The sequence below is a fragment of the Melospiza melodia genome, chromosome 6 (genome assembly GCF_035770615.1).
Source record: "Melospiza melodia melodia isolate bMelMel2 chromosome 6, bMelMel2.pri, whole genome shotgun sequence".
Taxonomy (NCBI): domain Eukaryota; kingdom Metazoa; phylum Chordata; class Aves; order Passeriformes; family Passerellidae; genus Melospiza; species Melospiza melodia.
In genome coordinates, this window is record NC_086199.1 from 26,802,627 (window position 1) to 26,828,785 (window position 26,159).

At 37.0% G+C, this 26,159-nt stretch overlaps 1 protein-coding gene across 6 annotated transcripts in view; it reads right to left on the reverse strand.

Moving 5' to 3' along the window:
• The window catches only part of AKAP6 (A-kinase anchoring protein 6), a 257,113-nt gene that overhangs the window by 198,212 nt on the left and 32,742 nt on the right, over positions 1-26,159 (reverse strand). For 2 of the 6 annotated variants that reach the window (XM_063160390.1, XM_063160396.1), the window contains exons 1-2: positions 13,546-14,027; positions 11,169-11,526 (exon numbers count right to left, since the gene is read on the reverse strand). In XM_063160390.1, coding sequence (XP_063016460.1) covers positions 11,169-11,483 — 315 coding nt within the window. In that variant the 5' untranslated portion in view covers positions 11,484-11,526; positions 13,546-14,027. Of the gene's footprint in view, positions 1-11,168; positions 11,527-13,545; positions 14,028-26,159 lie in introns of those variants that run through there. The other 4 variants (XM_063160393.1, XM_063160394.1, XM_063160395.1 and 1 more) reach the window with 4 other exon arrangements.

Below are 26,159 nucleotides of genomic sequence, written 5' to 3' on the forward strand. Positions count from 1 at the left end.
TCGCTAAATTGATGTCTGCAACTCCTCCAGAAAACTGATTTTGTAATAACTCTTACCACAAAAGACAAGTGCTCATTTTGTTTTAAATAAATTTGGAACTGTAAACAAAACAGTGAGAGAACCATGCTGCTACAGAGAGAGAGTTTGCCTTAGGGACTGCCTGGGAGGGTGAGGGGTGATAACAGCAGTGGTCTCACCATGGGTTGAACTGCCATAACTTGCTCTTACTGCTGATTTTTCTGCCAGTTTATTCTGGACATCCTACAAGCCCCATTGTGTCTGTATGGTCTGCACTATGTCAATTGTGCAGGGGGTGTGCTGTGCAAACAACTTCAAAACAGGAGGCAAAACCTGTTGAAATATTGTTACCCAGTGATCCATGTAAATCTGAAGAAGCTTTAATTTTGTATCCAAGCAGGAAGGGCTGGGGTTATAGGTATCTCCATCTTGAGGGACACCCTTAATTTAAACACTGTCTCCTGCTAGTGGTATTACCAAACTGGTATTTTTCTGACATAGACAAATAGCAGAAATTCACTGTATATATTGAATGTTTCAAGGTAGCAGAAGTGCATATCTATATATATGTACATAAATGCCCACATATTTGTCTGAGGCTTCTATGTCATCTTTGCCACCACAAGATCAAGCATTCTATTTTGCAAGTATGCTAAACTTGACATTAGTAAAGACAATTTTTTCAGATAAACATTTTATAAAACTTGCCAATCACTATTGGTAATGCTCCAAAGTTCTGTGCATGTGAAAGCAAGCTTTTCCCATCCCTCCTTATTTCTTTTTTCCCTCCTCAGCAGCACTAGGCAGCTCCTGCAGCACTAGATGGTGCTGCAGCACAGCTGCAGCTGAACCTGCTGCCTCTGATGTCTGCTGGACCTGAAATGTCTCACTGCTCTTTTTAATACTGAAGTTACTAAATACTATTGCCCAGGGCCTCTGGGTGTTTGATTTCTTTGTGTTAACATAAGTTCTAGCTTTCTAGGACCCTATGCTTTTTGTGGCTTTCTTGCCCATGCTGTAAGAATAGAAATAAGGAATAAGAAGAAGACTGACATACATAATAAATGCAATTAATTACACACAAAGGAATTTTTTAAGGTTATCACTTACTTACTTTGTCTTATACAGCAAACCAAGAAGAGAAATCGCAAAGATCTTCCTACCATACTACAACACAAAACTTCTACCTTGTGAAGGTAATTTTTCTAATAGAAATACAATGAAATAAAATCATAGAAGTAAATAAAACACTACAAATATGTTATTTACGTGTTTAAAACTAATTCAAATGTGTTATTAAACTCTCCATTTCTGTACTTCCATAGAGTTCAACAGGATCCCAGGAGTATAAAGTTGCCTATGTGTGCATTTGCTCAACTTTATTTAAATGTCCATTAGTTTCCTGTCTTTCTTTATATTACTAAATACAAATATTTTGATTTTGTGTATTTATTTTTAATTTTTTTCTATTATTGTTGTATTTTTGCTATTGTTATCATTGCTGTTACTATTATTGTTGTTGTTCTTATTATTATTTCTGTTTGGTTGGCCCTGCTAAGTCGACCTCCATGCACTGGGTAATTTGCCAATTGCAACTGGTTCTGCAAGAGAGCAAAGTCCATTTGCTGGGGAAGTAAGGCCTTCAAAGAAGATTTGAAGCATCTAATAATTGCTGTTTAATGGAGAATTTTTAGGAATTCTTGTAGCTGTTTAATTTATAGTTCCTCCTCATTCGCAGTATTTCACTACCAAAATTAAATCACCTCCCTTCCATAAATGCTAAAAGCTGTATTTCCTATTCAAGGACAAACTACTCAATCATCAAGACAACAAAATCATTAGTCATTCAATTGTAACAACTGAATCTTCATCTTTCATAGGGGAACAAACAAAACTAAGCATAAAACCTCCAATAAAATCAGCAAGGTCAGATTCCAGTAATGCAGTTGGTGTTAACACAAAGCCAGGGGCTGACTACCCAGATGCTGCAGGAACATACCACAACCACACTCAAAAAACTGTTTGAAGTAAAAGTAAGTCCTGCACCTTAATAACCTGTGCATTCACTGATTTGAGCCTACTAGAAAACGTATTAAACACTTTAAACGGATTATTTTTCACCCCTTTATGGTTATAGACATTACACAAGCCCAGATTTCAAAACAAAAATGCTCTACACAGAAGTAAGGCCCGTGTGTAGCACTGTCATCTACTTCCCTCCTTCATTTTTAATGCAGTAAGTATTCTCAAACATGTGCTCTGTCAGACTCCTGCTCTCCCCACAACGTGGTGCTCCAGGTTTAGGAAGGAAGCAGGGATTTTTGAAGCAGCCATTCAGCATGGCAGCAAATGACTCAGCATTGTGCTTCAGCCAAGGACAAACAGGAGGAAGAAAATTAAAAATGACAGGAATCAGATGGGAGATTTGGAAGACAAAAACTTTGAGAGAGAACCAGAAAACAGCTGAAAGGAAAATAAAACAGGAGAGAGAAGCTAGAAAATAAAGCTAGCAACCAACAGCTAGAACATGATTTGCAACCTAACAAATAAAAGTCCCAAGCCAGTCTGCACCTGAATCTGATGTGTATTCTTGTGAATAAAGGAAAATGCATTTTTCAGATGTTCTGTAAGATACCCATATAACATGGGTTTTTCCTTGGCAATTTTCAAGCAACCTCTTTAATAACTTACAGGTGTGGCTCCTTGATTCTGATTTGCTGTCTCCTGTATCAGATAACACAATAGAAAAGAAAATCCATCTAATAATTGAGAATTGATCAAATTCACAAATCACACCCAAATGCTTCAACTACAAACCTGAGCACAGTAATTTAAATTGCAGTGGAGGTCGCCATGAAGTCTTTGCTGCTCAAATGGTCAGTTTGGTGATTTAGCTATTCATTAGCTTAAAAAAAAAGAAAAAAAGGAAGATAAAACCAACATTGAGACATACTAAAACTATTTCATTCATACTTAGGATCAAAACTGAATCTTGAACAGATTTGAGACAGGGAAGCTATTCTTGCAGATCTCAGCTGAAAATCAAAAGCACATCACCTAAATTGTAATGTCTGTAGGTTTAAAAAAATGTCTTCATCGCTTCTTATTCTACTTAAAGTTTGAAAGTAATACAGCATTCAGGATTTTGAGAGGTTTCTGAAAGTAAACAATCCTATTTGTAACCAGAAATGCAATGCTTCTTTGGAGGAAAGAGAGTGGGCTCCCTTCCCATGTATTCTTCAATTTACCTCTGTTTTGATGCCTCATACTGAACTGCTGGTCTAGATTCCTAAACAAGATGAGTACTTTAAGTACTCTTTGAAAAGAAGGTTATATTTGTAATAATACATATGAGGTTACCCATTTTACTATGTAAAATTTGGTATTTGAATCCAATGTATCAAAATTATTTATTTCAATTTAAGATTCTAGTCCCATGTGAAAAAGGGATCCTGTACAGATGATAGCCAATAAACAAATGTGTAGCAAACTGTTTTGTCTTCAGTGAAACAGTTACACCAAGCATCTGAACTATTGGGAAGTCCCCAGAAATACTGTATGAAAGAAGTTCAGATGACCTTAGCAAAGAAAACACAGGCTAGCTACAGTGGTACCATGTCTGTACAAATCCTACTGTATTGCCTTGGAAATAGCCCTCTTCCCTTTGTTTTATCATGAGTCTTACAGTAGCTGATAATATTCTTAAGTGTCCAGATTATGAAATTCAGTTAGGGCCTAAAAATCCTAGATTTAATTAAAAGTATTTTAGCTTTGTTTTCTTCCTCAAAATACCCATGGAAGAGCAAGTAAGAATGTTTCATTTAGCATCTTAGCTCTATGATGTTAGAGCACAGTTGGCTAATTGTTTTGCAGACTTCCATTTCATGATTTTGTCTGCCTGGCTGCTGGACAGTGCTGAGATGCAGAAAGAGATGTCAGCCATACCTTTCATACAAACTGATTGTGTGGTGTATCAACCACACTGCTTAATGTTCTTAAAATACAATGCTATTTCTTTATTTGTGGGGCCTTTTGCATAGTTTACTGTACTCAAAAATACAGACACTTGGGACCATTTGAAATAAAACATTTCTTCTTGACTATAATTTTTTTTTTCCCCCAAAGGGTACTAACCGTACTCTGTCCCTTCAGAAGATTTTATTCTGTCAGTGTATAAATAGACATACAGACACAGAGAAGCCCCTCAATATCTATGGAGCACAAGGAGAACTGCAAACACAGAGGTCTTACACATAATAATGGTGCACTAATGTGAACTGTAGTATCATTTTTCTAGTATTATAGGGCAGGTAATTCAGAAGAATTTTTGAGAAAAACAGAAATGCATGAGGAATAAATGCATATGCAAGGGTAGTAGTGGCACTGTATTTCTGTTATGGTACTACAAACATTCACATACAAATACACTTACACATATATATGCCCATAAATGTATGTCAGTTATGAAAATAACAAATTTCATAATTTCAGATCACAATCATACTGGAAATGCATGTATAAAAATCATGTTTTCCCTATACATTAGCAGATAAACTTATTAAATCTACAGAACCTATTATGAAGAAACTTGCTTTCTTGCCTGTGGAATATCTGCATTGTTTCTATCAGAGGCAAAAGTATTCATCTCTACACAAAGAGATGAAAGGCCACACCAAAAGAGAAGACTGTATCCTGGAGCTTGCTTCAAGGCCCTTTTGAAGTATGGAACAGTGAAGGGCATGTATGGCTCCAGAGCCAGCTGAGGAGAATAAAAGGATATGGCTCAGACATTTCTGTGATACCTTTTCTCAGCTAACACAGATAGGAAAAGGAAGTACACTGCTCAGTGGGAAAGGAAAACTGCAAAGTACTACTAGTAGATTTTATATTTTGTGAAAACTTATAAATGTTCTGTCAGAACTTTGGAGTGCTTTGATTTCTGTAGTATAACACTGTAATGCAGTGCTGCTTTATGCCTTTTGAATTATATGTGTTTTCCAAAAACAAATGGAAACATATTCAAAAAAAGAAATGCTCTATCTTTTGAAATGCAAGGGTTAGAATAATAACTGACTACATGAAAACTGCTGTCTTTCTCCAGGGAATCACTTACAGGGAGAAACTGGCAGGTATTAGTTCTCCTTTTGCCTTCTGCACAAGAAAATACATAGAACCTGTTTGTTTTGCTGACTTACTAAGCAATCATATCAATCCACAGCAGGGTTTTTTGTGTCTGCTTTTGCTTACACACACATCTATATTTGCATAGATATCCATAAAAAATTATTGCAACAGTCACAGCTATGATAACAAATTCCTATCACTTACTTTTGAATAAAGATAATTATATACTGTTGATGACCTCTCATTTTAAAATTTGACAGTACTAAATTCTACCTACACCACTGAAATAGTATTAATTTACAGTTTTCCAGGAAATCTGAACATCAGTATGTGTTATAATCATCACATACACAAATACTAAAAAACACAACACATTCTCTCAGCAAATGTATTTCTTAATGAATTTGTCCAATGGCCTGACATACAAAATTTTTTCATCATAATGAAATTTATATCATTACAGCATTGTATCCAGTAAATATTTCTATTTTAATCAGACTAAGATATAGGCTAGAGGAGACTGTAATAGGTAACATCTGTGCTGGAATATGATAGTCACTTTAATATTTCTCCAGAGACCATTGGTAGAGCATATTAGCTCATTTTCTACAGTTGTATTAACATATTTTAATGTAGGAGCAATATGGAGAGAGGAGAGGAAGAAATAATAATTTGTATTGATTCAAAGTGCACTTAGATGCATTCATGTCTTGGTGACATCTACAACAAAAATTCTGGAGTAAGTATGTTTCAAAAGTGTAAATATCTAAATGAAAATGAGATTTTGCAGTTTTTATTTTAGAACTAGAAGAAGCTGTGACTCATAGAAGACCCACTTTTTTCCTCATCACAGGCAAATGTTCACCTTTTTCTTCTAAGTCTCCTGACTGCTGAACAATCTAAATGTCTATTTTAGGACAACATCAACACCTCCACAGCACTGCAGATGCTGCTGTACTCATATCTACAAACTCCCTGAACTACACATCACCCTTCTCTGTCCAAATATGTCACTGAGAACTAATGAATGCATCTGTATCCTTGGAAAAAAATCCACAGGTTGCAGAATTTTTGCTCAGTGTGTTGTTAGGTGATTGATTTGCAGAAACTCAAGCTGATTAAAGCTGTTCCTTGCTTTAAGGGAAGGGCTTAGATACTCCACACATTGTTCAAAATTCCTTTCCCAAGGCCATGTCTATGACCTCAAGTGAGTCTATCAGGTAACATATGCATTTTCTTTTATCTTTTTTTTTTAATCTGTTTTGCCCAAGCCTGGATGGAATATCCAGAGCTGATGTTCTACCCCTCCAAAGAATATTCAAATCCCTTCGTCACGAGAACACCAATTCCAACATGTTTTACTGGTCACCTTTCCTGCCTCTTCAGAAAGAAAATCCAAGCTTAAAAGGGTCCAGAATGCTGTCTGCAACTTTTTTTAATTATTCATTTCTCCTGATAAATTATGCAAGCAAGACCTTCCATTATCTCTGGGGCTACCAGTTAAGGCTTCTCCAGCTTTTAGCTATTTTTATTCCCTTGATAGATAGATAACAGCAGACTAACCAAACAGTACTCACTTCTCTACTCAGAAACAGGTAGGAACCTCTTATTGTTTCTCAATTGTTTCTACTTTTCATTAGCTCTTAACTCTTTGAGCCTCTTATTTTACTCAAACCAGCAGCTTTTTATCTTAATTTTATACAGCTTTCTTTAGAAGGCAGCTGAGCCTCCTGTAAAATATATCTGCTCTGTGTTCATACAAAGCACAGTCCTGCATCATCTTTCTCAGCTGTAACTTAGCTTAGAGAGGTCTAAATACCACAAAAACACCTCTTTTGCTCATTTCACTGTAAGTATTCCACTGCCTAAAATTTTGCTTTTCTGAGCTCAGACTGCCATAAATCCTGACAAGTAACTTTGCACCTAAATTGTAAACTTAATTAGTACCTAGAAAATTGGCTCGATAATCACTTTCATCCTTGGAGGCACCGACCTGGTAGGCAAGTGAACAGCCCAGGATGGCCCTCTGCACAGAATTAGCCTCTGTTTATGTTAGATAAAACACAGCAAGGGATTTGGACAGTTTTTGAGGGATGTGGGGAAAGTGATTTTTCCTCTCTTAGGCAGAAGAGAAGTTAGCCTAAGAACTACAAAACCAAAATTACTTTTACAGGTGTGCTGTTATTGTAATAGAGTACATTAAGATGTCGTAATCAAGTCACATCTTTTTGCATAAAAATTTCAGTCTGAGCAAGACTGTAGAATTGCCAGACAAGTTGGAAGGTTTCTAAGCAAGCTGATTGTTTGACCAGATAACATTTGAGAAACACAGATTTATTTCTGCTATTCCTCGACTTTTTTCCAAATCAAGGAATATGCTCAGGCCACAGGGGAAAACTGAAAATTTTAAAAATGTAGGCCTACTAAGCTATTCAGAAAATTTTAAAAAGCTAATTAAAGAGGAGGAGAAGAGAAAGATATCTACTGTACCCTGGATTTTACATTTTTTCAAAATGCTCAAAGCGTAACGGAAAAAGGAATAACCTGTATCTAACTGCAGATATAATACATTCTAATACACTTTAATATCTTTAAGATCTTGTTTTGATATTTTCTCACACTGTCCTCTTAGCCAAGATTTAAATCCAAGGAAAAAGAGCAACTAAAAAGTCCTTGTCCCTCAAAAAAGTAGAAACGCAGATAGTGAAAGGATAACTGTTACAGGATGTTTGATCTCTCTCCAAAGTTCATGAACATTTTCTGGTAGGAGTCAAGAGGAAAAGGTGAGAGATTCAGTTAAAAGATGTTTGTGACCGACCCAGGCATCCTGGAAAACGATGACTGAAGTCTCTTTACTTGGAAAGAGAGACAATAGCAGTGTCTGCAAAAAAGACACTATCATAGCATAAATTGTGTTTGTTTCTATGTCAATAAATGATATATGGTTCAGATACTAAAGTCACAAAGCAGGGGGGGAGTGCTAACTCCAAAAAAGTTCTAAATTAACAGACATCTCAGATACAGAATATTACACTAGATCATCCCAAATTACTTTTTTTTTCCAAAAAGATAGAAAGCAGCTACCAATAGTTTGAAACAGTAGACCTTTCCTTGTGAGAGTTAAGGGATATAAAGTAAAGCAGAACAGGAGCTGAATCCAAGTTACACCTCAGAAGGATTCCAAGAAAAATTTTGCTGTAAAAGCAAATATATTTTATTAAAAGTATAAAAAACTTAATGGATCATGAAAGCATCTCAGCATTTTAAGACAATACAAGGACACAGACAGCACTTGTATATTTGCTTGTAGCAAAACCATAATTTTTAAAAATCTCTTTTACAATATTCACAATTGCTAACAGCTACAGTGAATGTGTTAGAGCAATGTAAAAGTATCATAGAACAGCTTGAGTTAAGTGCAATGCCAGATGAAGGACTAAAATAGGACATTCTGGAATCTGAAGAGTTACAGCTCATCCAACTATCTTCCTGAAGCACTCATGTGAAGCTGAGCTTTCCAGGAAATTTCTCAAGGGACAATATAAGAAAAACCTACCACTCATGCTATGTGGCTGGTTCTGAGAAAGGGCACTGCAAAAGTGAGACAAACAAGTATTTTCAAAGGATTAGTGGTGGGTAGTAAAGCCTTAAGTCATGTAGCACGAAAAGAGACCAGCAGCAAACATCAAATCCCTAGGGAACAAGCCACAATAAAGAAACAATGCTCTTGACTACAGAAAGAGCAGAAGCACAGACAGATCTGCAACTGAGATATTGAGTAAATTTTCACAAGAGAAAGAGATGATCTGTGTGCTGAGCAATTTTTCCAAGCAATAATACAAAGAGTCTGCTATGGCCTGGATCCCCAAACCAGTCTTATCACCACAAGCCAACTGACAGCCAGAGGAAAGAAATCAGTTCTAAGCATCCAAAACAAATAGATTCATGAAAATGGAATCAGACATCTCCTGGCTGAGGAAAACAAACTATGAGAAAACGAAAAATTGTTTGTCTTACTGCTACATTTGCGTTTTGAAAATTATATTCAGAAACCATGACGTTATAGACTTTTATCCAGTATCTATATAATTCATTTTTCTCATTATGATTTGGACAAAGGAGCAGAAAGAAGATTTCTTAAATTTGCAGATGGAAACAATGAGTCTGCTTGGAGGAGATACTTGTGGAATGAGATGAAAGAAAAAAAAGTTTAATAATAGACAAAAGTAAAATCCTACATGTAAAATTTCATGCATAAGAGAGAGGTGCAAATATCATTTTGTGGGAAATGAGATTGGGAGCTGCAGTGAATTACAAGCTGAACTCGAGTCAATCATCTCCTGCTGTTTTGGAAAGCAAGAAAATGCTAAACTGGTATGTGTTGTTTGACAGATATGTGAAACACTTTTTCCAGTCTACTCAGCAATGGTCAAGCTTCACACTGAGCTCACTGTCAAGCCTGGGCACAACAGTTCCAGAAGGACACACATCATTGGGAAGGAGCCCCTCAGGAATATTGCCAGAGGACAGAAGAAAAACAATATCTGTACAAGGATGTAGTTGGATTTTTTTGTTTGGTTAGGATTTTTTTGTTATGTCTTTTGCTTCATTTTTGTTATATACTAGATAAGCTATTCAAAATTTATCTAAAGCCTATGTTATATTATACCATATAAAATAATTTCAAAACACTTGTTTCTACAGTCATATTTCTTTTTGTCTGTATAGAGTTTTACAGGTCAGCAGGTTACAGAAGTTCTGTATTCCTAATGTGTTTGTTCAAACCTTCCTTAATTTGTTTACATAGCTAAAACCCTTAGGACAGTATTTTATGAACTCCCATTGACTCTTGTGACTTCACAAATAAACTCTACAAAGAAGAAAAACCATGAGGAATGCTATTCTTTCACTGACTCAATTTATAAATAAAATGTATTAGTGGACATATGAGGGTGAGCTGTACATACAGAACATTCTCATTTCATAAGCAGGCACAAATCAGTTCTGCTTGTGCTTTGAACCAGCCCAAAGCTGGGTGCAAACACCACCCACAAGCTCCACAGAGCTCCAGTTTCAGCTCAGCACTGTGCTAATACAGCCACAAGCAATTCCAGATCAGGACTAGCACCAAGCCCAGCAAGACTTCTCATGCCTGCCTGCAGAAATCTTCTCACAGTATCTGATAAAAACTTACTGCACATTGTGGATTTAGTCCTTTCTTTTTGTCAAAAGCTGGCAATGTCCATCCTAATTTTTTTTTAGAAAAACAGTGGGGCCATTAATAAATCATGATCAGCTCTCTATTTGGTTAGGATTTATTACAGTACCATCACTCTGGTTGGTGTTAGTATACAGTGTTGTATTTTAAGACAGTTTACAGCTACAGTCCTAAAATAAACACAAATAAAATACCATTGCACTGAGTGTGAAGGAAGACTGTGTTCACATAAACAGGCTTCAGAATGCAACTCTGAAGACAGCTCACTCTGAAGAGATAACATTTGTGCTATTTTTGGAGACTGCTACCCTCAAAAGCATGCTTCATCTGCTGCAGCAAACCAGGCCATGCAAATGAACATACACTTATGGTCCCAGGCATTAACTATTTGAATTTTGCCTTAAATTTCAAATGAGTGGCCCCGTTTACTGGAATGTTGGGAATTTTATTGGAATTTCATTTGGGAGTTTTAGATACAGAAGCCCATTAAAATCTGTGGGAATATTTCTGGGCACTTGTGAGACGGCCAGTCAGGTTACTGATAATATCTTTTTGCTTGCTTTTGGAGAATGAACACGTTCACGAATATGGTTATGACTGTTGAATTAAGTGATGAGCAAATAACGCTGCAAAAAATCTGATAATTGAGTGGTTTCTATTACCTCCCTTAAAAGTATTTATTCACTTTTTAACCCAGGCTGTCAGATATGCTTCAGCAGATAGGACAAGCCCTTTTGTTGATTTTACTAACAGCAGAGTCGAAAGAGACACCTTCCCTGAGAAGCCTGCGATGCAAACCCCACCATACCTTGAGCTGCACCAGGTGCACATCCACGTGCTTGCTGTCCGAGTCCTGCTGGACGGAGTGGGTCAGGTCGCGCACCCTCTCGGACGTCATCCGCAGCCAGGTCTCGATCTCTGGCAAGTGGAGAACAATCTTCCAGTCAGCCCCCGTGTGCAGAGGAGGGGGCTTCTCATACTGCTGGCCAGAGTCCAGGTCCTTCATGACGTCCCCTTCCCCTTCTTGTTCCACTGTGGGAGTCATGTTTATGAGCATGGGAGAGGCATCAGAGGGCATGGGATCCAGTTCTTGTGTCCTCATGGGAGAAAGTGCTACATCCATGGCTAGCGTGTCAAAGCCTAAACCATACTTCTTTCAAAACCAGCTGCAAAGATAAAAAAAAAAAAACACACCATTGTTTTGAGACCAAATTCAGCAACAAAATGCTCAAATACAAGGAGTAAATGATAATGCCTGAGACGTATTGCCCGTCTAAATAAATTTTTCACCCTAAAAATCTATACTGAAGTTCAAGACCAAATAGATTTTTTCAAAATAACTTTGTTGATTTGAACATGATCTTTGTATGAGTAAAGTAACGACTATTGCATTTCTCTCATTGTAATTTCCAATTGTAATTTTTCATCTAATTTTCAATCACCTTGGAAATTACAGTTTTCATTAATGAAAAGTATGTTCTGATTTTTTACAACTGTAACATAAATAAATGAACAAAGCAGAACTTTACTGAAGTCCACAAGTTAATACAAGACTGGTATCCATAAACGAGTAGATATTGGAACATATTCCTTGGCCTGAAATTTAAGACTAAACACAGAATATTTCAAGATTTATTTAAATTTCCCTACTGTCCACTCGACTATTGATCATGTACAACAAAAAATTTGCACAGAAACTTGAAGCAATTATTGAGGACACTTGGTTGATTTCTTGATTTTCCTTTTGAACTTTAAATTCTAGCAGTTTTGTTAGATTAAGAACTGTTGCAATAACCAACAATTCTAACAAAGCATAGATATAATAACTCCCAGGGTAAAAACATGTACCTAAAATTAAAACATCATTTAACAAAGTGGCTTTATGAAAGGCCAAATACTCTGTCATCAATATACACTTATGAGATCCACTGAAAAAAGTAAATAAGTAAAATATTTTACTTTGTACTTCTTCTCTATGTTCTAGTTACATGTGTACTACACATGAAGAAGGCTGCTATAAAATCTATGCATAAAAAAAGGAAAAAAACCCACAAAAAACAAACAAGCCAAAAATAACCCCAAACAACTTCACTTATTTAACATAAAATCTCTAAGACTGTAGAAAAAACAGACTTTTCACTGTTCAATCAACACTGTGACTACTGAGTTATAGTCCTAAATATTTCAGGGGGTCTCAGCATCCAGAGACTACTGCTGCAGGCAGTGAGAGTATTAAAAAAGTATCCAGTCACAATTTCACTTGTCATAGCCAGGAAGGACAAAAAAATTATATTTTATGCTAATTCGATTTTATTTTCTACCCTGCCACTACTTAGTAAATCAGTGTTTGCACATCTATCACACTCACAAAACAGTATGTTAAAGCTATACTAAATAATAACACTAAATATAAATTTGGTACTTCAGAACAAAAACTTTAATCATTGCAATCAAGCAAAGAAAATGAAAGAAGAATCCAAATATTCTCAGTGCCTGCTGTATAATTTCCAACTCTTTTAGCTCAAATTTTGAAAAATCATTAATTAAAATGTGTTAAATAAAAAGTTCTGCAGCAAAGGTGGGTGAAAGTAACATTTCAGCATGCTAAGTATTTTCTAAGTTAATCCCTTTACCTATTTTTCAGCTTAAACTCTGTTGCTAGAAGTACTCAACATAAATTGTTAGAAAAAAAACAGTGTAATTACATTTTTGTCTGAGACATTCCTGACCATAGCCCCGGTTCTAAAGCACAGAATTCACCCAACAGCTGAAACTATGTCAACATTTTAAACGTATTATTCACATTATTTTCTCCTGAAAGTGAAAGTTTGGTGAAACACAGGTGGTCCTTATTTCTGCATGTTTACTGTTAAACATGCGAACCAGAGAATCAGCTGTGAATCACTAAATGATACCAAAGCACAGGAAGAGCAGTGCTTGCTTCCTAGGTTTTTCACAAAAAAAAAAAAAAAAAAAAAAAAAAAAATTCAAACAAAACAAGCCTGGCACTCTTGCAGAGCTTTTCAGTATGACTCAGCTCTAGTAAGGACATTAAAGCAATTAGCAAGGAGAAATGAAAACATGCTCCTGCAGAAGCAAACAAAAGCTGCTCCATGCTGCATGCAGAGCACTTCCAGCTTTCATGCACTGAGTGGGCAATTAGCAGCCATTAGGAACCTGCTGACCTGGCTTTTGTTACGGCGCGCTTGACTCTGAGAGTGGCTCTCCAGCATTACAGCTAATGCCTCCTTAATCCTAGCAGCTCTTACACTCAAGTCCTTTGCATTCTTCCCTTTCTGCCACACCACAAGTTGCAACACTTCAATTACGAATATGGGGAGAAATTTTAAAATAAAGAATTCTTTTCATCTTCTAAAAAAATTATAAAAAAGTAACAAAATGCACTGTGGATACTAATTAGCAAGGTCTGCGAAAGCTTTAAATAGCTCACAAATGCCCGAAAGGAGAAACTTGCAGCTACAAATGACTGAATCCAAACACTAGGACACAGATTTCTTTATACTGATTCCTGGCAGAATAAAAAGGCGGCATCATCATCATCCAACTGTGCTGCGAGAAAGGACAGCTGGAAGGTTCATCCTGCGGACCGAAGTGGCGCGGCCACGCTGGGTCTCCCGCAGCCGGCGGAGAAAGCGAAAGCTGCGCGTCCGCTGCCGTCCCCTCCGCCCGGCTGGCACGGCCCGGCAGCGCCCGGCCCCAGCGGCACGGCCGGGAACCCGCCGCAAACAGGGAAATCCCCCGCGCAGAGGCGCCTTTACAAAATTCCAGTGTTGGAGTACGGAATAGCAAACAACAAGGCCCAGCAGCAACAGCCAGCCTCATAGATATATCCGTTTTGTGCAACTCATGAGTTACAAAACTTGCCAAAACACTCTGGGATCAGAAGTAGGTTGTGCTAGACAAAAGGGTTAAGAAGGGATGATCAAGTTAAACAATATTTTGGGGTCCTATTGATATTTTAAGTGACTGATTTAGATGCTGGCCTTCAATTTGGTTATATTTCTGGAGTGTTTTGTTTTTTCCAGATTTTGTGACAAAATGTACAAATAGTGAATTGCAAACCACTACAATAAGTGTTAGAACACATATCAAAACTGAATTAATTTTTTTCGAGGTGATCTTTATACCTTGCAATTCTTTTTTTTTTTTAATGAGGTAAAGAAGGGATTATTTTCTTTCTAAGCAGGACCTTATCACTCCAGAATTTCTTTTTATAAAACTCAAAAGCTATGTTTAGTCTCATTTTCTACATCACAAAACCCTGGTAGCATCAGTGACAATTTTAGGCGGGCAAGCCATACTAAATCACATCCCAGCTTGTTTCTAAGCCAAACCTCTTCTGTACCCAGAAGAGTTATACAAACCAGCTGATATTAAATTTGCAGGTGAACAGATGAAAATGCAATGTCAAACGTCCTGATCAATAAAACAGTTCCATCTTTCAACATGTGTAGGGCATAACCTTATTTTCATCATCACAATCAGACTGAGAGTTATGATCCCATTATTTCTAAAAAATACTCCTCCAATTATTTATTTCTGCCACTTCAAAAGCTACTGCTTCAGTCTGCTGAGGGGCACATTTAAGAACTATATAACACAGCCACCACAGCTTGCATTCCTTCTGGTGGGAGAAAAAAAAAATAGATGAATTGAACATATTTTTTTGCCTTGTGTTAATTCTTCATATGCAGTTTTACATTGTCATGGATCCTTGTATAAAAGGTGAGAGATCCTGTGTAAGCACATGCACACATATGCTTTCTATCTTCATCTTCAATAAGTGCATTACGCCGAGCAGATGGCTGATTACCTTCCACTAATCACACAGACAATCTCACTTTCCCCTGCTTTTATGCTCAGTCAGATGCTAACACTCTTGCACAAAACATAGAATGTCTGTGTCAACCATAATAAAGTTTATCAATCACCACAAGCCTTGGAAGGCTTCTCACACTCATTCTGCTCCCCAGTTGTTCACATTTCCCTTGTTTATAAATTGCAGGCCACATTCACTCTGCCAGCATCAGATCATCCACCCTTTCCTCCAACAGCAGTCAGCTCCTGTCAAACAAAGCATCATTAAGCATTTTAAGCCATGGAGTAGTCCAGTCATTGATCAGTGGTGCAGACACTGGGCCGAATGAATGTTAATGAGCTCTAATTTCCCTTACTGTCACATATTGTTAAAATCAGCCACAACCACTATACAGCCACCTGTCTGTCACGTAAATAATTTATTTCAATCCCAAAAATGCCACAAAAAACCCCAGAGAAACTCCATCACTAAGTAATTTTGTGTGCTTGCTGGCTTTGAAATCTAATGATGTAAATTTTAACATCAGATTTAACAAGTGCATTGAGGCTGAATTTTCTTGAATATATACAGTGAAAACAAATGTCTCACACAGACAAGTTATATTATAATGTCTTTTCCATTTCAGTAGTCTCAGGAATTCTCTGCCAAGTTTAAGGCTCATTATACTTTTCTTTGAAAATGTAATCAACTGTATCAACTACAAAGATAAATTATGTCAGTGCACAAAAAACCTGAAATATATAATGTCAGTTACATAGAGAGAAAATTGAATTTAATATCACATACTACACGGATCCTGTTGCTGATTTCTTATATGATTTAAGAAATAACTTTGAAATAACTGAATTCTAATGGACCCAGTTTAGGTTCTTCTCTTCATATCATGCTTTGTGAATGTGTTTCAGAAATACTTCCTTTGCAATTACCCTATGATTATATTTAAAATTCTGACCAAACTGGACAATTTTTAATTTAGGACTGCTTGGCCTCCCATTCCATGTATGACACTCTTAGAAAGTATATCTGATAGGGAACAGGATGATGCCTTGATTCCTTCAGGATATAGACCAGAGAGGCTTGCACAGTAATTCCAGTATTCAACATGAACACTAACATGAATCATGATTACAGTTTTTAATGTGACTGACTTAAAGTCCATTAAAAAGTCTGCCCCAAGCCTTTAATGGCAGCAAAGCCAGACCATCAATTTTTAACTGAGGAAATCCAACCATGGATGTTCAAGTTCCTGATTATGTGAATAAATCAGAATTTAAGACGCCACAATGACCCAACAGAATCTTTGTTATTTATGGTTTCTTTTTCTAATACGAGGTGAAAGAAAATGTGGAACTCAAAGGCAAGTGTTCAGCCAGAAACTGGAAATTATTGTGGCAAATCAGGGAAAGTGGAAATTCTCCTGGAGGATTTAGCAAAGGATCTGTATGAAAGTGATGGCCTAGCAGGAGAGACTGTGAAACAAACCAACAGCCCATAAGGTCCAGGCATTACATACCCAGGAAATCTCCCAGAAGCCAAGGGTAAAACAGGCAAATTGCCAGTTATGGCGTACATGACCTTCCATTTGGAACTGCTTTGGTTCTTAGGATATCCAATTGCAAAGAAAGGTTCTGCAGATCCTTTCACATCATGTTTATGCCATGAAAACTTGTAGAAACTGTAGCAGAATGAGGCAACACCATTTTTTTAGAGGAAGACCCTCCCCTCCTGTTCCTGAAAAGCATACTACTGGCGTATTCTGACAAAATGCTTTTGACAAGATTCAGTGCCAAAGGCTAAATGAGTCTAAATAGCCATGGCATAAGAAGGAAGGTCCTTGCTGGACAGTTAATGAAAACAGTAAACAGGGGAATGAAGAACAAATGCGGATCACAAGCAGGGTTTCACAGAAACCTCTGCTAAGCACTATGTTTCTCAATAAACAGATTAATGACCTGAAAACTGGGTGAAAAATTAAGTGGAAAAGGTTTGTAGGAGGTATTGGGGCAAATATCAACTCTGAGTAAATGAAAGATGTTCACAAGGCAAAAAACTGAGCAATAACATATAAGATTAAACTTACATAGACAAATATTAAGTTATGTGTATGAAAAAGAAAAAAACAATCCAACCAATCACAAAAAAAGGTGAAGTCTTGCCTGAAACAATGCATTAAATTTATCTGCTCCTAGCTCATATAATTTTATGTTCTCACTTATAAAAAAGCAGGCAGGCTAGCTGGAAATGATCCCACTAGACAACTGCCATGAGGTACATCAGAAAAAAATTCTACACGACAACATATACAGACATTGAAAACAATTGTGTAGTGCCAGACTCATACAGACAGAGAAATGTATTCAGAGAGTCAAGCATAATGTGATGAGCAGTTGTGTTTCCTGGTCCTTTCTAACTCAGTACAGGCGTGCCCTGCAGTGAGGATCTGGGAGATGATGTGCTACAAAGAGATTAGCATTAAAATGGACAAAGACAAATTAGCTGCTTCATATTAACTCATCATCACTTCAACATCCTTTATTAGCTAACTGCTCTACACCATCTTGGCCCTTTGTTGTCCTAATTTTCACTCCAAAAAGCCATCAGTACATAGAGTCAATTTTTACACACTGATGTTTCAGCTCACATTTGAGTGGTTTTTTGTCGGCTTTTTTTTTTACGCATTTGGGCAGGTTGTTTCAGCTTCCCTGGATAAAGCCATTTTTGTCATTCTAGTGGCTAAGAGTGAGCAAAATACTTGCAAATATAAAAGAATTTTTCCCTTCAGCTACAAAAGTCAGATGGTGAAGGATCCATAATAACTACTCCTAGCAAGAAGATGGTGTCTTGTTCCAAAATTTTTCTCCAAAGAGATAGTGTGAAACATCTTTTGAATTGGAAGATAGCAAAATCAAGATTAGGCTTGGCTGAATATTAATCTGGATTTAAATGATCTTTCAGTATAGACAGAGCCAGTGAGATATAAGAGAGAACATTGTGAGCTGTTTCTCCTATCACAGCAAAATGAAAGAAACTGGTGCAACTCAGCTCAAAGTTAGGGCAAATAAAAATAACATTTCGCTTCAATTTCACACTCTAGTTTCACTGCAAATAAATGCTAATCACTTAGGAGAAATCTTAACATTTTTTTCTGGGAAAATTTTCCAGGGGCTAAATGAGCTTATTCCTTTTAATTATGGAAGCTGATTATAAGAAATTAATTACATGTATCAAGAAGCAATATGACCTCATAATAGATCAGATAAGAACTTTCTCACATGTATTGTACAAAGTATGTCAGCCACAGCCAATGTCTCACTGCCTTCCAAGTCTTACATCTTTCTCTAGCAGAAAGACCATAATTTCAGCTTCTTCCTTAAATATCTTACAGGTACTGCAATAGTGGATGTTCTGTCAATCAGTACAAATGTTATTTAAAAAAAAAAACAAACCCAAACCAACAGCAATCCACCTGCAGAATTCTTCAAGGCACAACATTACTATGTCAGACCCAACAGTGCAACTAGAGGCATTTAAATTTCCCCAGCCCCAATCCTAATGATAAATAAATCAAAATAGCCACAAGACATGCCATCATTTCTGAAACCAGTTTTGTTACATTAAATTTTTAAAAAATTATCATACAAAAGGTAGAATTTTGAAGAAACTGCTACTTTTTGGAATTATGGACAAGGCAGCTGCTGACACCAGAGAGCCCTTGTGAAAATCAGCGTTCTGTGTAATATGAGACAACACTAAGTAAGAATTTACAGGGGCAGTTAGTCACAATCATGTAAAGTTTAACTATAAATAATTTAGCTGTTCAATATAATATTTTCTCAGGTCTTCTTTAAAAGAACACCAAAGCAATTGCTTTTTTTCCTAATTTGGGGATTCACAAAAATAGACCAATTTCTTTGGACCAGAAGCTGTTTCATTGTACTGAGTCATGCTCATGAAAGGTTCTGCTATATTGTTTTGGTTCATGGTAGTGCCTCATGTCAGTAACACACTATCAAATGTGTGCATGCCATTGTTTCAGACATTCAGCTATCACAGTAATAGTGCAGTGTAAAATAGTTTCTTTATTTTGGGGATTAATTTTTAATATACATTAAAATACTTGGTGTACTACAAGGATGACCCGCAGCTTCAGTAACTATTCTGCAAATTCTTCCCTCCTCAATCATGATGTAGATAAAATCCTGCCACTTCATGTTGATTTACTGGTCAGCTAAAAATAGATATCTAGTCCTGTTGTGTAATCAGTCAATTGACCACAACACGCAAAATTAAGGCACAAATGTTTTTACCCTTTTAAGTAGTTCTCATATATTACACTGCTTTCTTCTGTTATAAACTTGATCAGGTACACCAAAATTAGGTTAAATTAGAAGAGGAATAAAAATTTTGATGGTTCTGAAAATTCATGGTACAAAATTATTTCTTCAAAACCTTAATTAGTTAAAAGATATTAACTTAAGTTAAAAATCCCCAAACTGTAAACTGCTGTGAGTAAAAATTTTGGTTTAAAGATACCCACAATTACAAATTTTTAAGAAGGATAAAACTCTACTTCCTAAAGGCAAGCACAGGAGGGAAAAGTCAGTACTATTCAGCATATCCTATACAATTGTAAGGTTGTTTTCATTATTTGCACACAGTGTCTTGTTATCATGGGAAGCACCTGCCTCCATTCTAAGGCTTTACATGGTGGACTAGATGCTACTGTAACTGTACTTAAGAAATGACACAAGAACTCTAGAAAATATGGCTAGAATGAGGCAAAGGGAAAGGGGAAGGATACAGATTTAAAGCTCAGTGTGTCACTACAGGGAACAAGGACTCTGAATAGGAATTCTGCCTACTCCGGGTAGCTTTTTTTCTTTCTTCCTGCCTTCCTCAATGGTTTTGACTCTTGTTCTATGACAACAGGACAGAGAGATACCTATATACAGAAACTTCTTTGTAAGACCAAACTGATAAGATGGTGAAGAGATCACCTTACAAAATTAAAAACCATCTCAAAGATGATCTTGCACAATGGGTCCTGACCAAACTGCAGTATAAGAACAGATATCACAGACCCTGGCCACCTGCACAGTAAGTCGCAACTTGATTTTTATAGTAATCTGTGGGCTGGCATTGAAGAGAAAGATGTCAGGCTACAGCTACAGAAGCTGCTTGTATGTGAGGATAAGCAGGTTTGGATATTTCTGATTCAGATCCTTGAATCCCTGTAACTTGCAAAACATTGCCTTTGTTTTCTGCCTCATCATGACTGGGCTACACAATGTCCTGCTGCACAATGACAATGTGCAGTCTGCTAAGGTTGTTCATTTTTGTTTATTGCTTTTTTCTCCTGATATAAAAATACATGTAGCATCATGTTCTGAGACTTCTCTGAATGCTTTCAAGCACAGGAGATTCTCCTGGGAATGTAACTGAGGATTTATATTAAATTTTCCAGGACCAGTAATGATTATACTCAGTAAATTGGATCTTAAGATACCACTTTCTTCATAGGAGTAGCTCGAGAATGACAGCTCTTACCCCATCTGCTGCCACCAGCAGGTGACATTCGCACCAGCACATTTTATGAATAAATGACTTGCAAATTCCCCTCCTCCACATATATATATATATGGTGAACACTTTTAGTCAATCTGTACAACTCACATAATTCTCTTATTATTTTCAGAGTTGTACTGAACAAGTTAATAATATTAATTAATTAACAGAGATGCCATAAAACAGTCCACAGGAGGTCCATTAATCTGCTATGCAAATTACATTTTAGATCAAGCACCTAAAAAACCAATAGAATCTCAACACTTAGTGAAAAACTGAAATAATTGTACCAACTGGTATTTTTGTTTGGTTACATTTCAAGTCAGTATATATATATATATATATATGTGTTGTATTCATATTGTTGCATAATTATATTTCCTGAGTCTCATAGCTTCTGGGTGTTTTTCTCATGGCAGATCTTCCCAGCAGTGGTGTTGCTGCTTCTCGGTCAGGGCTCCTCTCCCCGGCTCTCCCTGACCACCCCGCCCCTTTTATCTCAGCTACCTCCATGGGCTACAGCTGCTGCCCAAGCAAGGACATCACAGCTGCAGCCCATTTACAATAACTAGAATCAGGGCAGGGTCACTAATACAATACAGAGATCTTTCACTGCCATTCATATATTTACAATACATAAGTTAACTCAGGCCCCTACATTTCCCCCTTTTCTTTTACCAATTTTACAATTACCATAGACATTTTGTCCCAGCTCCCAGGCTGCCACAGCTCACAGCTGTCTTTACTTCTATAGTCCCAGCTCTCAGGCTGCCACAGCTCTCAGCTGTCTAGTCCCAGCTCTCTGGCTGCCACAGCTCTCGGCTGTCCTATCTTCTATAGTCCCAGCTCTCAGGCTGCCACACACATATCTGTCCCAGCTCTCTGGCTGCCACAGCTCTCGGCTGTCCTATCTTCTATCCCCTCTTTCCTTGGCTGCATGTTCTTAATCACGTCGGGGTCACCAGATGTTGTATTTCTATTGTTGTATAATTATATTTCCTGAGTCTCATACCTTCTTGGTGGTTTTTCTCATGGCAGATCTTCACAGCAGTGGTGTTGTTGCTTCTCGGTCAGGGCTCCTCTCCCAGGCTCTCCCTGACCACCCCGCCCCTTTTATCTCAGCTACCTCCATGGGCTACAGCTGCTGCCCAAGCAAGGACATCACAGCTGCAGCCCATTTACAATAACTAGAATCAGGGCAGGGTCACTAATACAATACAGAGATCTTTCACTGCCATTCATATATTTACAATACATAAGTTAACTCAGGCCCCTACATATATGTAAATAAAATCACTGCTATTTCCAGTTCAGCAACTTTTTTTCCATCCTACTACCAATTACATGCAAAGGGAATGAAAAAGGCAAACTATAAATGGGCAGAATGGAGAAATAGTCACTTATCCAGAAGTAAAGCAATTGTTGCCCATGCTATTATTTAATGTTTTGTTCTATATTTTCTTGTTCTGTTTGGCCTTCAAATTTTGTACACTAAAAAGGTGTCCATTATGATGAAATAACACCTAGTTGAAAAAAATACATTTATGTCAGTTTTTTGAATATACTGTTACAAGTCAATCATATGTCTTCAATTTATGGGCTATCTTTTAGTTATAATTTTTGCTCAGGAAAAGCAAGTTAAATTGGCAAAATTTGTTCAGACACCTGTGTAAACATACAGCTGTGAACTGTATGCATGCAGGATACTTTATTCTTCCAGAAAAAAAAAGTTATTATGGAAAAATGCTAAAAGGTAGAAAAATAATGCAGAGTCATTTTAGAACTGTATGTATGGTACATGCAGATGTATGGCAATGATTGCAATCTCAGATGCAATTTCAATAATAATTTTTTAAGCATGAAATGATTGAATTTATAAAAATTCATGCCATTCTCTATGTGCTTTCCAACCTTAAATAGCAAATTCTGTATTGAAAATACTATGCATCTGTTTATGCTCTATGTGGCTTTTAGTCTGGAAATTGGGATTGAAATTCCATGAGACTTCCCCCCCACCAGATGTCACTGCTTTTTAGGTTTGAAATGTTCACAAAATAGCATTCCTTCCATGACACTTATTTGTTCCTGAACTAAACCAAGGAATTTGGAGGTGAGTAAAAGGCTTAGAAATCCACTAAAAAGTTCAAAACATGTTAAACTGTTTTCTCAAGGCTCTTCTGAAATAGTACTTGGAGAGTTTCAATTTAGTTACTTGCTGTTGCCAACCTGCGGTGCACTAAACCCTGCAGCTGTGATGACTACAATAGCAAAACAAACACAGGTTTTCAGCATAAGTAAAAATACTGAATTTTTGCTTGAAAACTCAAGATTTTGTTCAGACAGATGGAAAAACAAACAAAGATGATTTTACAGAACCTTCAGCTACTTGAAATTTCAGGATCATCATTTGGGAATGATTAGACCTCAATTCCAACAACTGCGTTAAAAGAAGTTTAAAGAAGTAGAATTAAACTGCAACAACTGAGCAAGCGTCACTCAAAACACCTCTTAAAGTTCTGTTTAAGGTGCTTCCTTTCAGAGTAGATGCCAGTTCCCAGAAGAAGCAAGAATTAGAGTTCTTGCTTAAAAATACCTGCAGCCATTTGTGAATGCAGGAGGAGCTACTCCACCACTTTTTCTTTCCAAATACAAAATGGTTTTATCCAGGCATAACACTTCACATTTAGTAAATGTGATTTATTTTTGTGTGGCTAGTGGTCAAGTATTCAGTAACTTGTTCAGTTGCACAGAAAATAGAGGAAAAATATTTTCTGCTTGTTTGTTCTTTAAATGGAGCATGAGACTGGAGGAAAACCTTCACAAAATTCTGAATTGCACAGCATATGTGACTGTTCTTATTAGGACAAGATAAAGGACACATTTCTGTCCTTTCAGGTTTTTAAGCTCAGTCAGGGATAGGTCTTTGGGAACCTGATTTAGCAGGCAGAAAATGCAATATATGTCCAAATTTCGTTCTGAAAAAATGTGCTTTGTCAAAAATTTTTAATGACACAATCTCTGCTCTGTTTAACCATCTGTTAAATTCCAATTTACATGTGTTATTCTACTTTCATGATATACACACATGGGATTACTAACTTGAAGTTCTGATCAGCCACAGAGCATATGAAATGACAAAAAGTATCAGAATTTATGGCCTTATATTTTTTTCTGCTTAAATTTCCACTTTCTTCAAAACCAACAGTACCAAGGGGCACTTTAATTTATTCAAAGACATATAGTTTATAAATTATTACACCAGTACCTATTTCTATCTCTCTTTCATGCCAGTGGGTGACTTCAGTGCATTGCAGGTATAGTAAAAGTCTGTAGAAACAGACCTAGATGAAACCAAAGCAGTAAAGAAAATTATCTTACTAAACACCATTGGATTTGCACGTTTCAGTCATCCCACCATTGAACCAGTACATGGAGAGTGGAATTTCTTTGCATCTTTCCTTTTTATCTTTATTTCTCAGAAGTGTAAATGTCCAGGAGAAAAGAGTGACAAGAATTCAAATAAATAGTAATAGGACTCAAAAACACCCTGTAACTACATTTCAGCAAGTTAGTGTAAGATCCCATCTAAATATACATGATTATATATATATATATGTATGTATTGACATTATAATATGAAAATGTAATGTTCAAAATTATTTATTTAAATAACACTGATTGGAACACATTTTTTGCACTAAAACCTGTCCCCTACATTGTACAAAAGTAGCCTGACAGGTTTAACAATGAAAGAAACAATCTATGAAAAACAATTGTGTCTATTCTGTTCCTCTGCTCTGGTGAGACCCCACCTGCAGAGCTGCTTCCAGCTCTGCGGTCCCAGCACAGGAAGGACAAGGAGCTGCTGGAGTGACTCCAGAGGAGGCCACAAGGTGATCAAAGGGATCGAGAACCTCTCCTGCAATGAAAGGCTGAGAGAATTTGGATTGTTCAACCAGGAGAAGAGAAGGCAGCAGTGTGACCTAATTGCAGCCTTCCAGTACCTGAGGGGAGCTATAAAATGGAGAGGGACTTTTTACAAGGCTGTGTAGTGATACAAAAGGGAATGGCTTCAAAGTGAAAGAGAACAGGATAAACTAGATATTAGGAAGAAATTCTTTACTGTGAGGGGGGTGAGGCACTGGCCAGGTCACCCAGAGAAGCTGTGGATGCTCTATCCCTGGAAGTGTTCAAGGCCAGGTTGGGTGTGGCTCTGAGCAACCTGATCTAGTAGAAGTTGTCCCTGTCCATGGGAAGGAACTAGATGACCAATAGCTGTCCCTTCTAACTCCGGCTATTCTAGAATTGTTTTTAAGTCTGTTTTGATAAAAATGGCTTCAAGTTGGTAATTTCACTTTTAAGACTATGTTCCCTTCAAGCAGAAAAAAGTAACACATCAAACATTGATTAGGTGCTTGAGCAGAGAAGTAGTAAGGAAACAAACTGCAAAAATAAGTTAAAAAAAAAAAACAAAACAACAACAGTGGTCTAGCTCATAAACTCAGCAAAGATTGAGATTAGTTTCAGTTATTCTAGAGCCTAGTGACTGAATTGATGGACTGGGATATTTCATCTGCCAGAAAGTGTCAGGAGAAACAGTGGAAAATGCTAGAAATGTCTGTGTTCCCAGCAGCTGTGGAATTAAATGCTACTTACAGAGCCAGCTACAAATGATAGCATTTTTTCTAGAAAAATCTTGAAATCTGTGAAAAGGGAGGGAGAGAGAGAGGGAGAGAGGGAGGGAGGGAGGGAGGGTCTGCTGGGAAGATAATTTCCTCTGTGTTGCCAACACAGTTAAGATGACATGGATATTTTCTGCATCACTCTTCTAATTGGTAACTACACCCCTTGAATGTTTTAAACAGAAACAGATGCTTCTGTCTTAAAATTGTTTTGCAAGGCAAAAGGGAAACAGAGCCATGGATGAGTGGATCTGTTGGTCTTTTATGTTCAGAAGAATTGATTTTGCAAGGATTACAAATACTTCTTTGTGGAATGCAAACTATGATAGCTTAAAAACTCCTCTGAGCTTTGAACAATAATTTATATAGGATAATGCAATAAGATAATTGTCCTTCCCAAGCTTGTTCTTCCATTCATTGATAAACACTTTTAGGAGGAACAAATTATATTATGAGATGGAACATATCATAGGAAGATAGTTACATGGTAAATATTTATTTCCCTGCTCTAGTGCTGTCATTCATGCTCTCTATTGTGTAGATGAAGAGCAAACTATGTCAGACACCTTCTATCTACTGCTCATTCTGCATTTATTGAATTAGTAAGTCACCTCCCTATAGCTCTGTTTCCATTCTTTGATGAGCAGATTCCTCAGGCCAATAACTCTTTTCAGTATACACCAGAGGCAACAAAGTGCAGCCACATTGATAT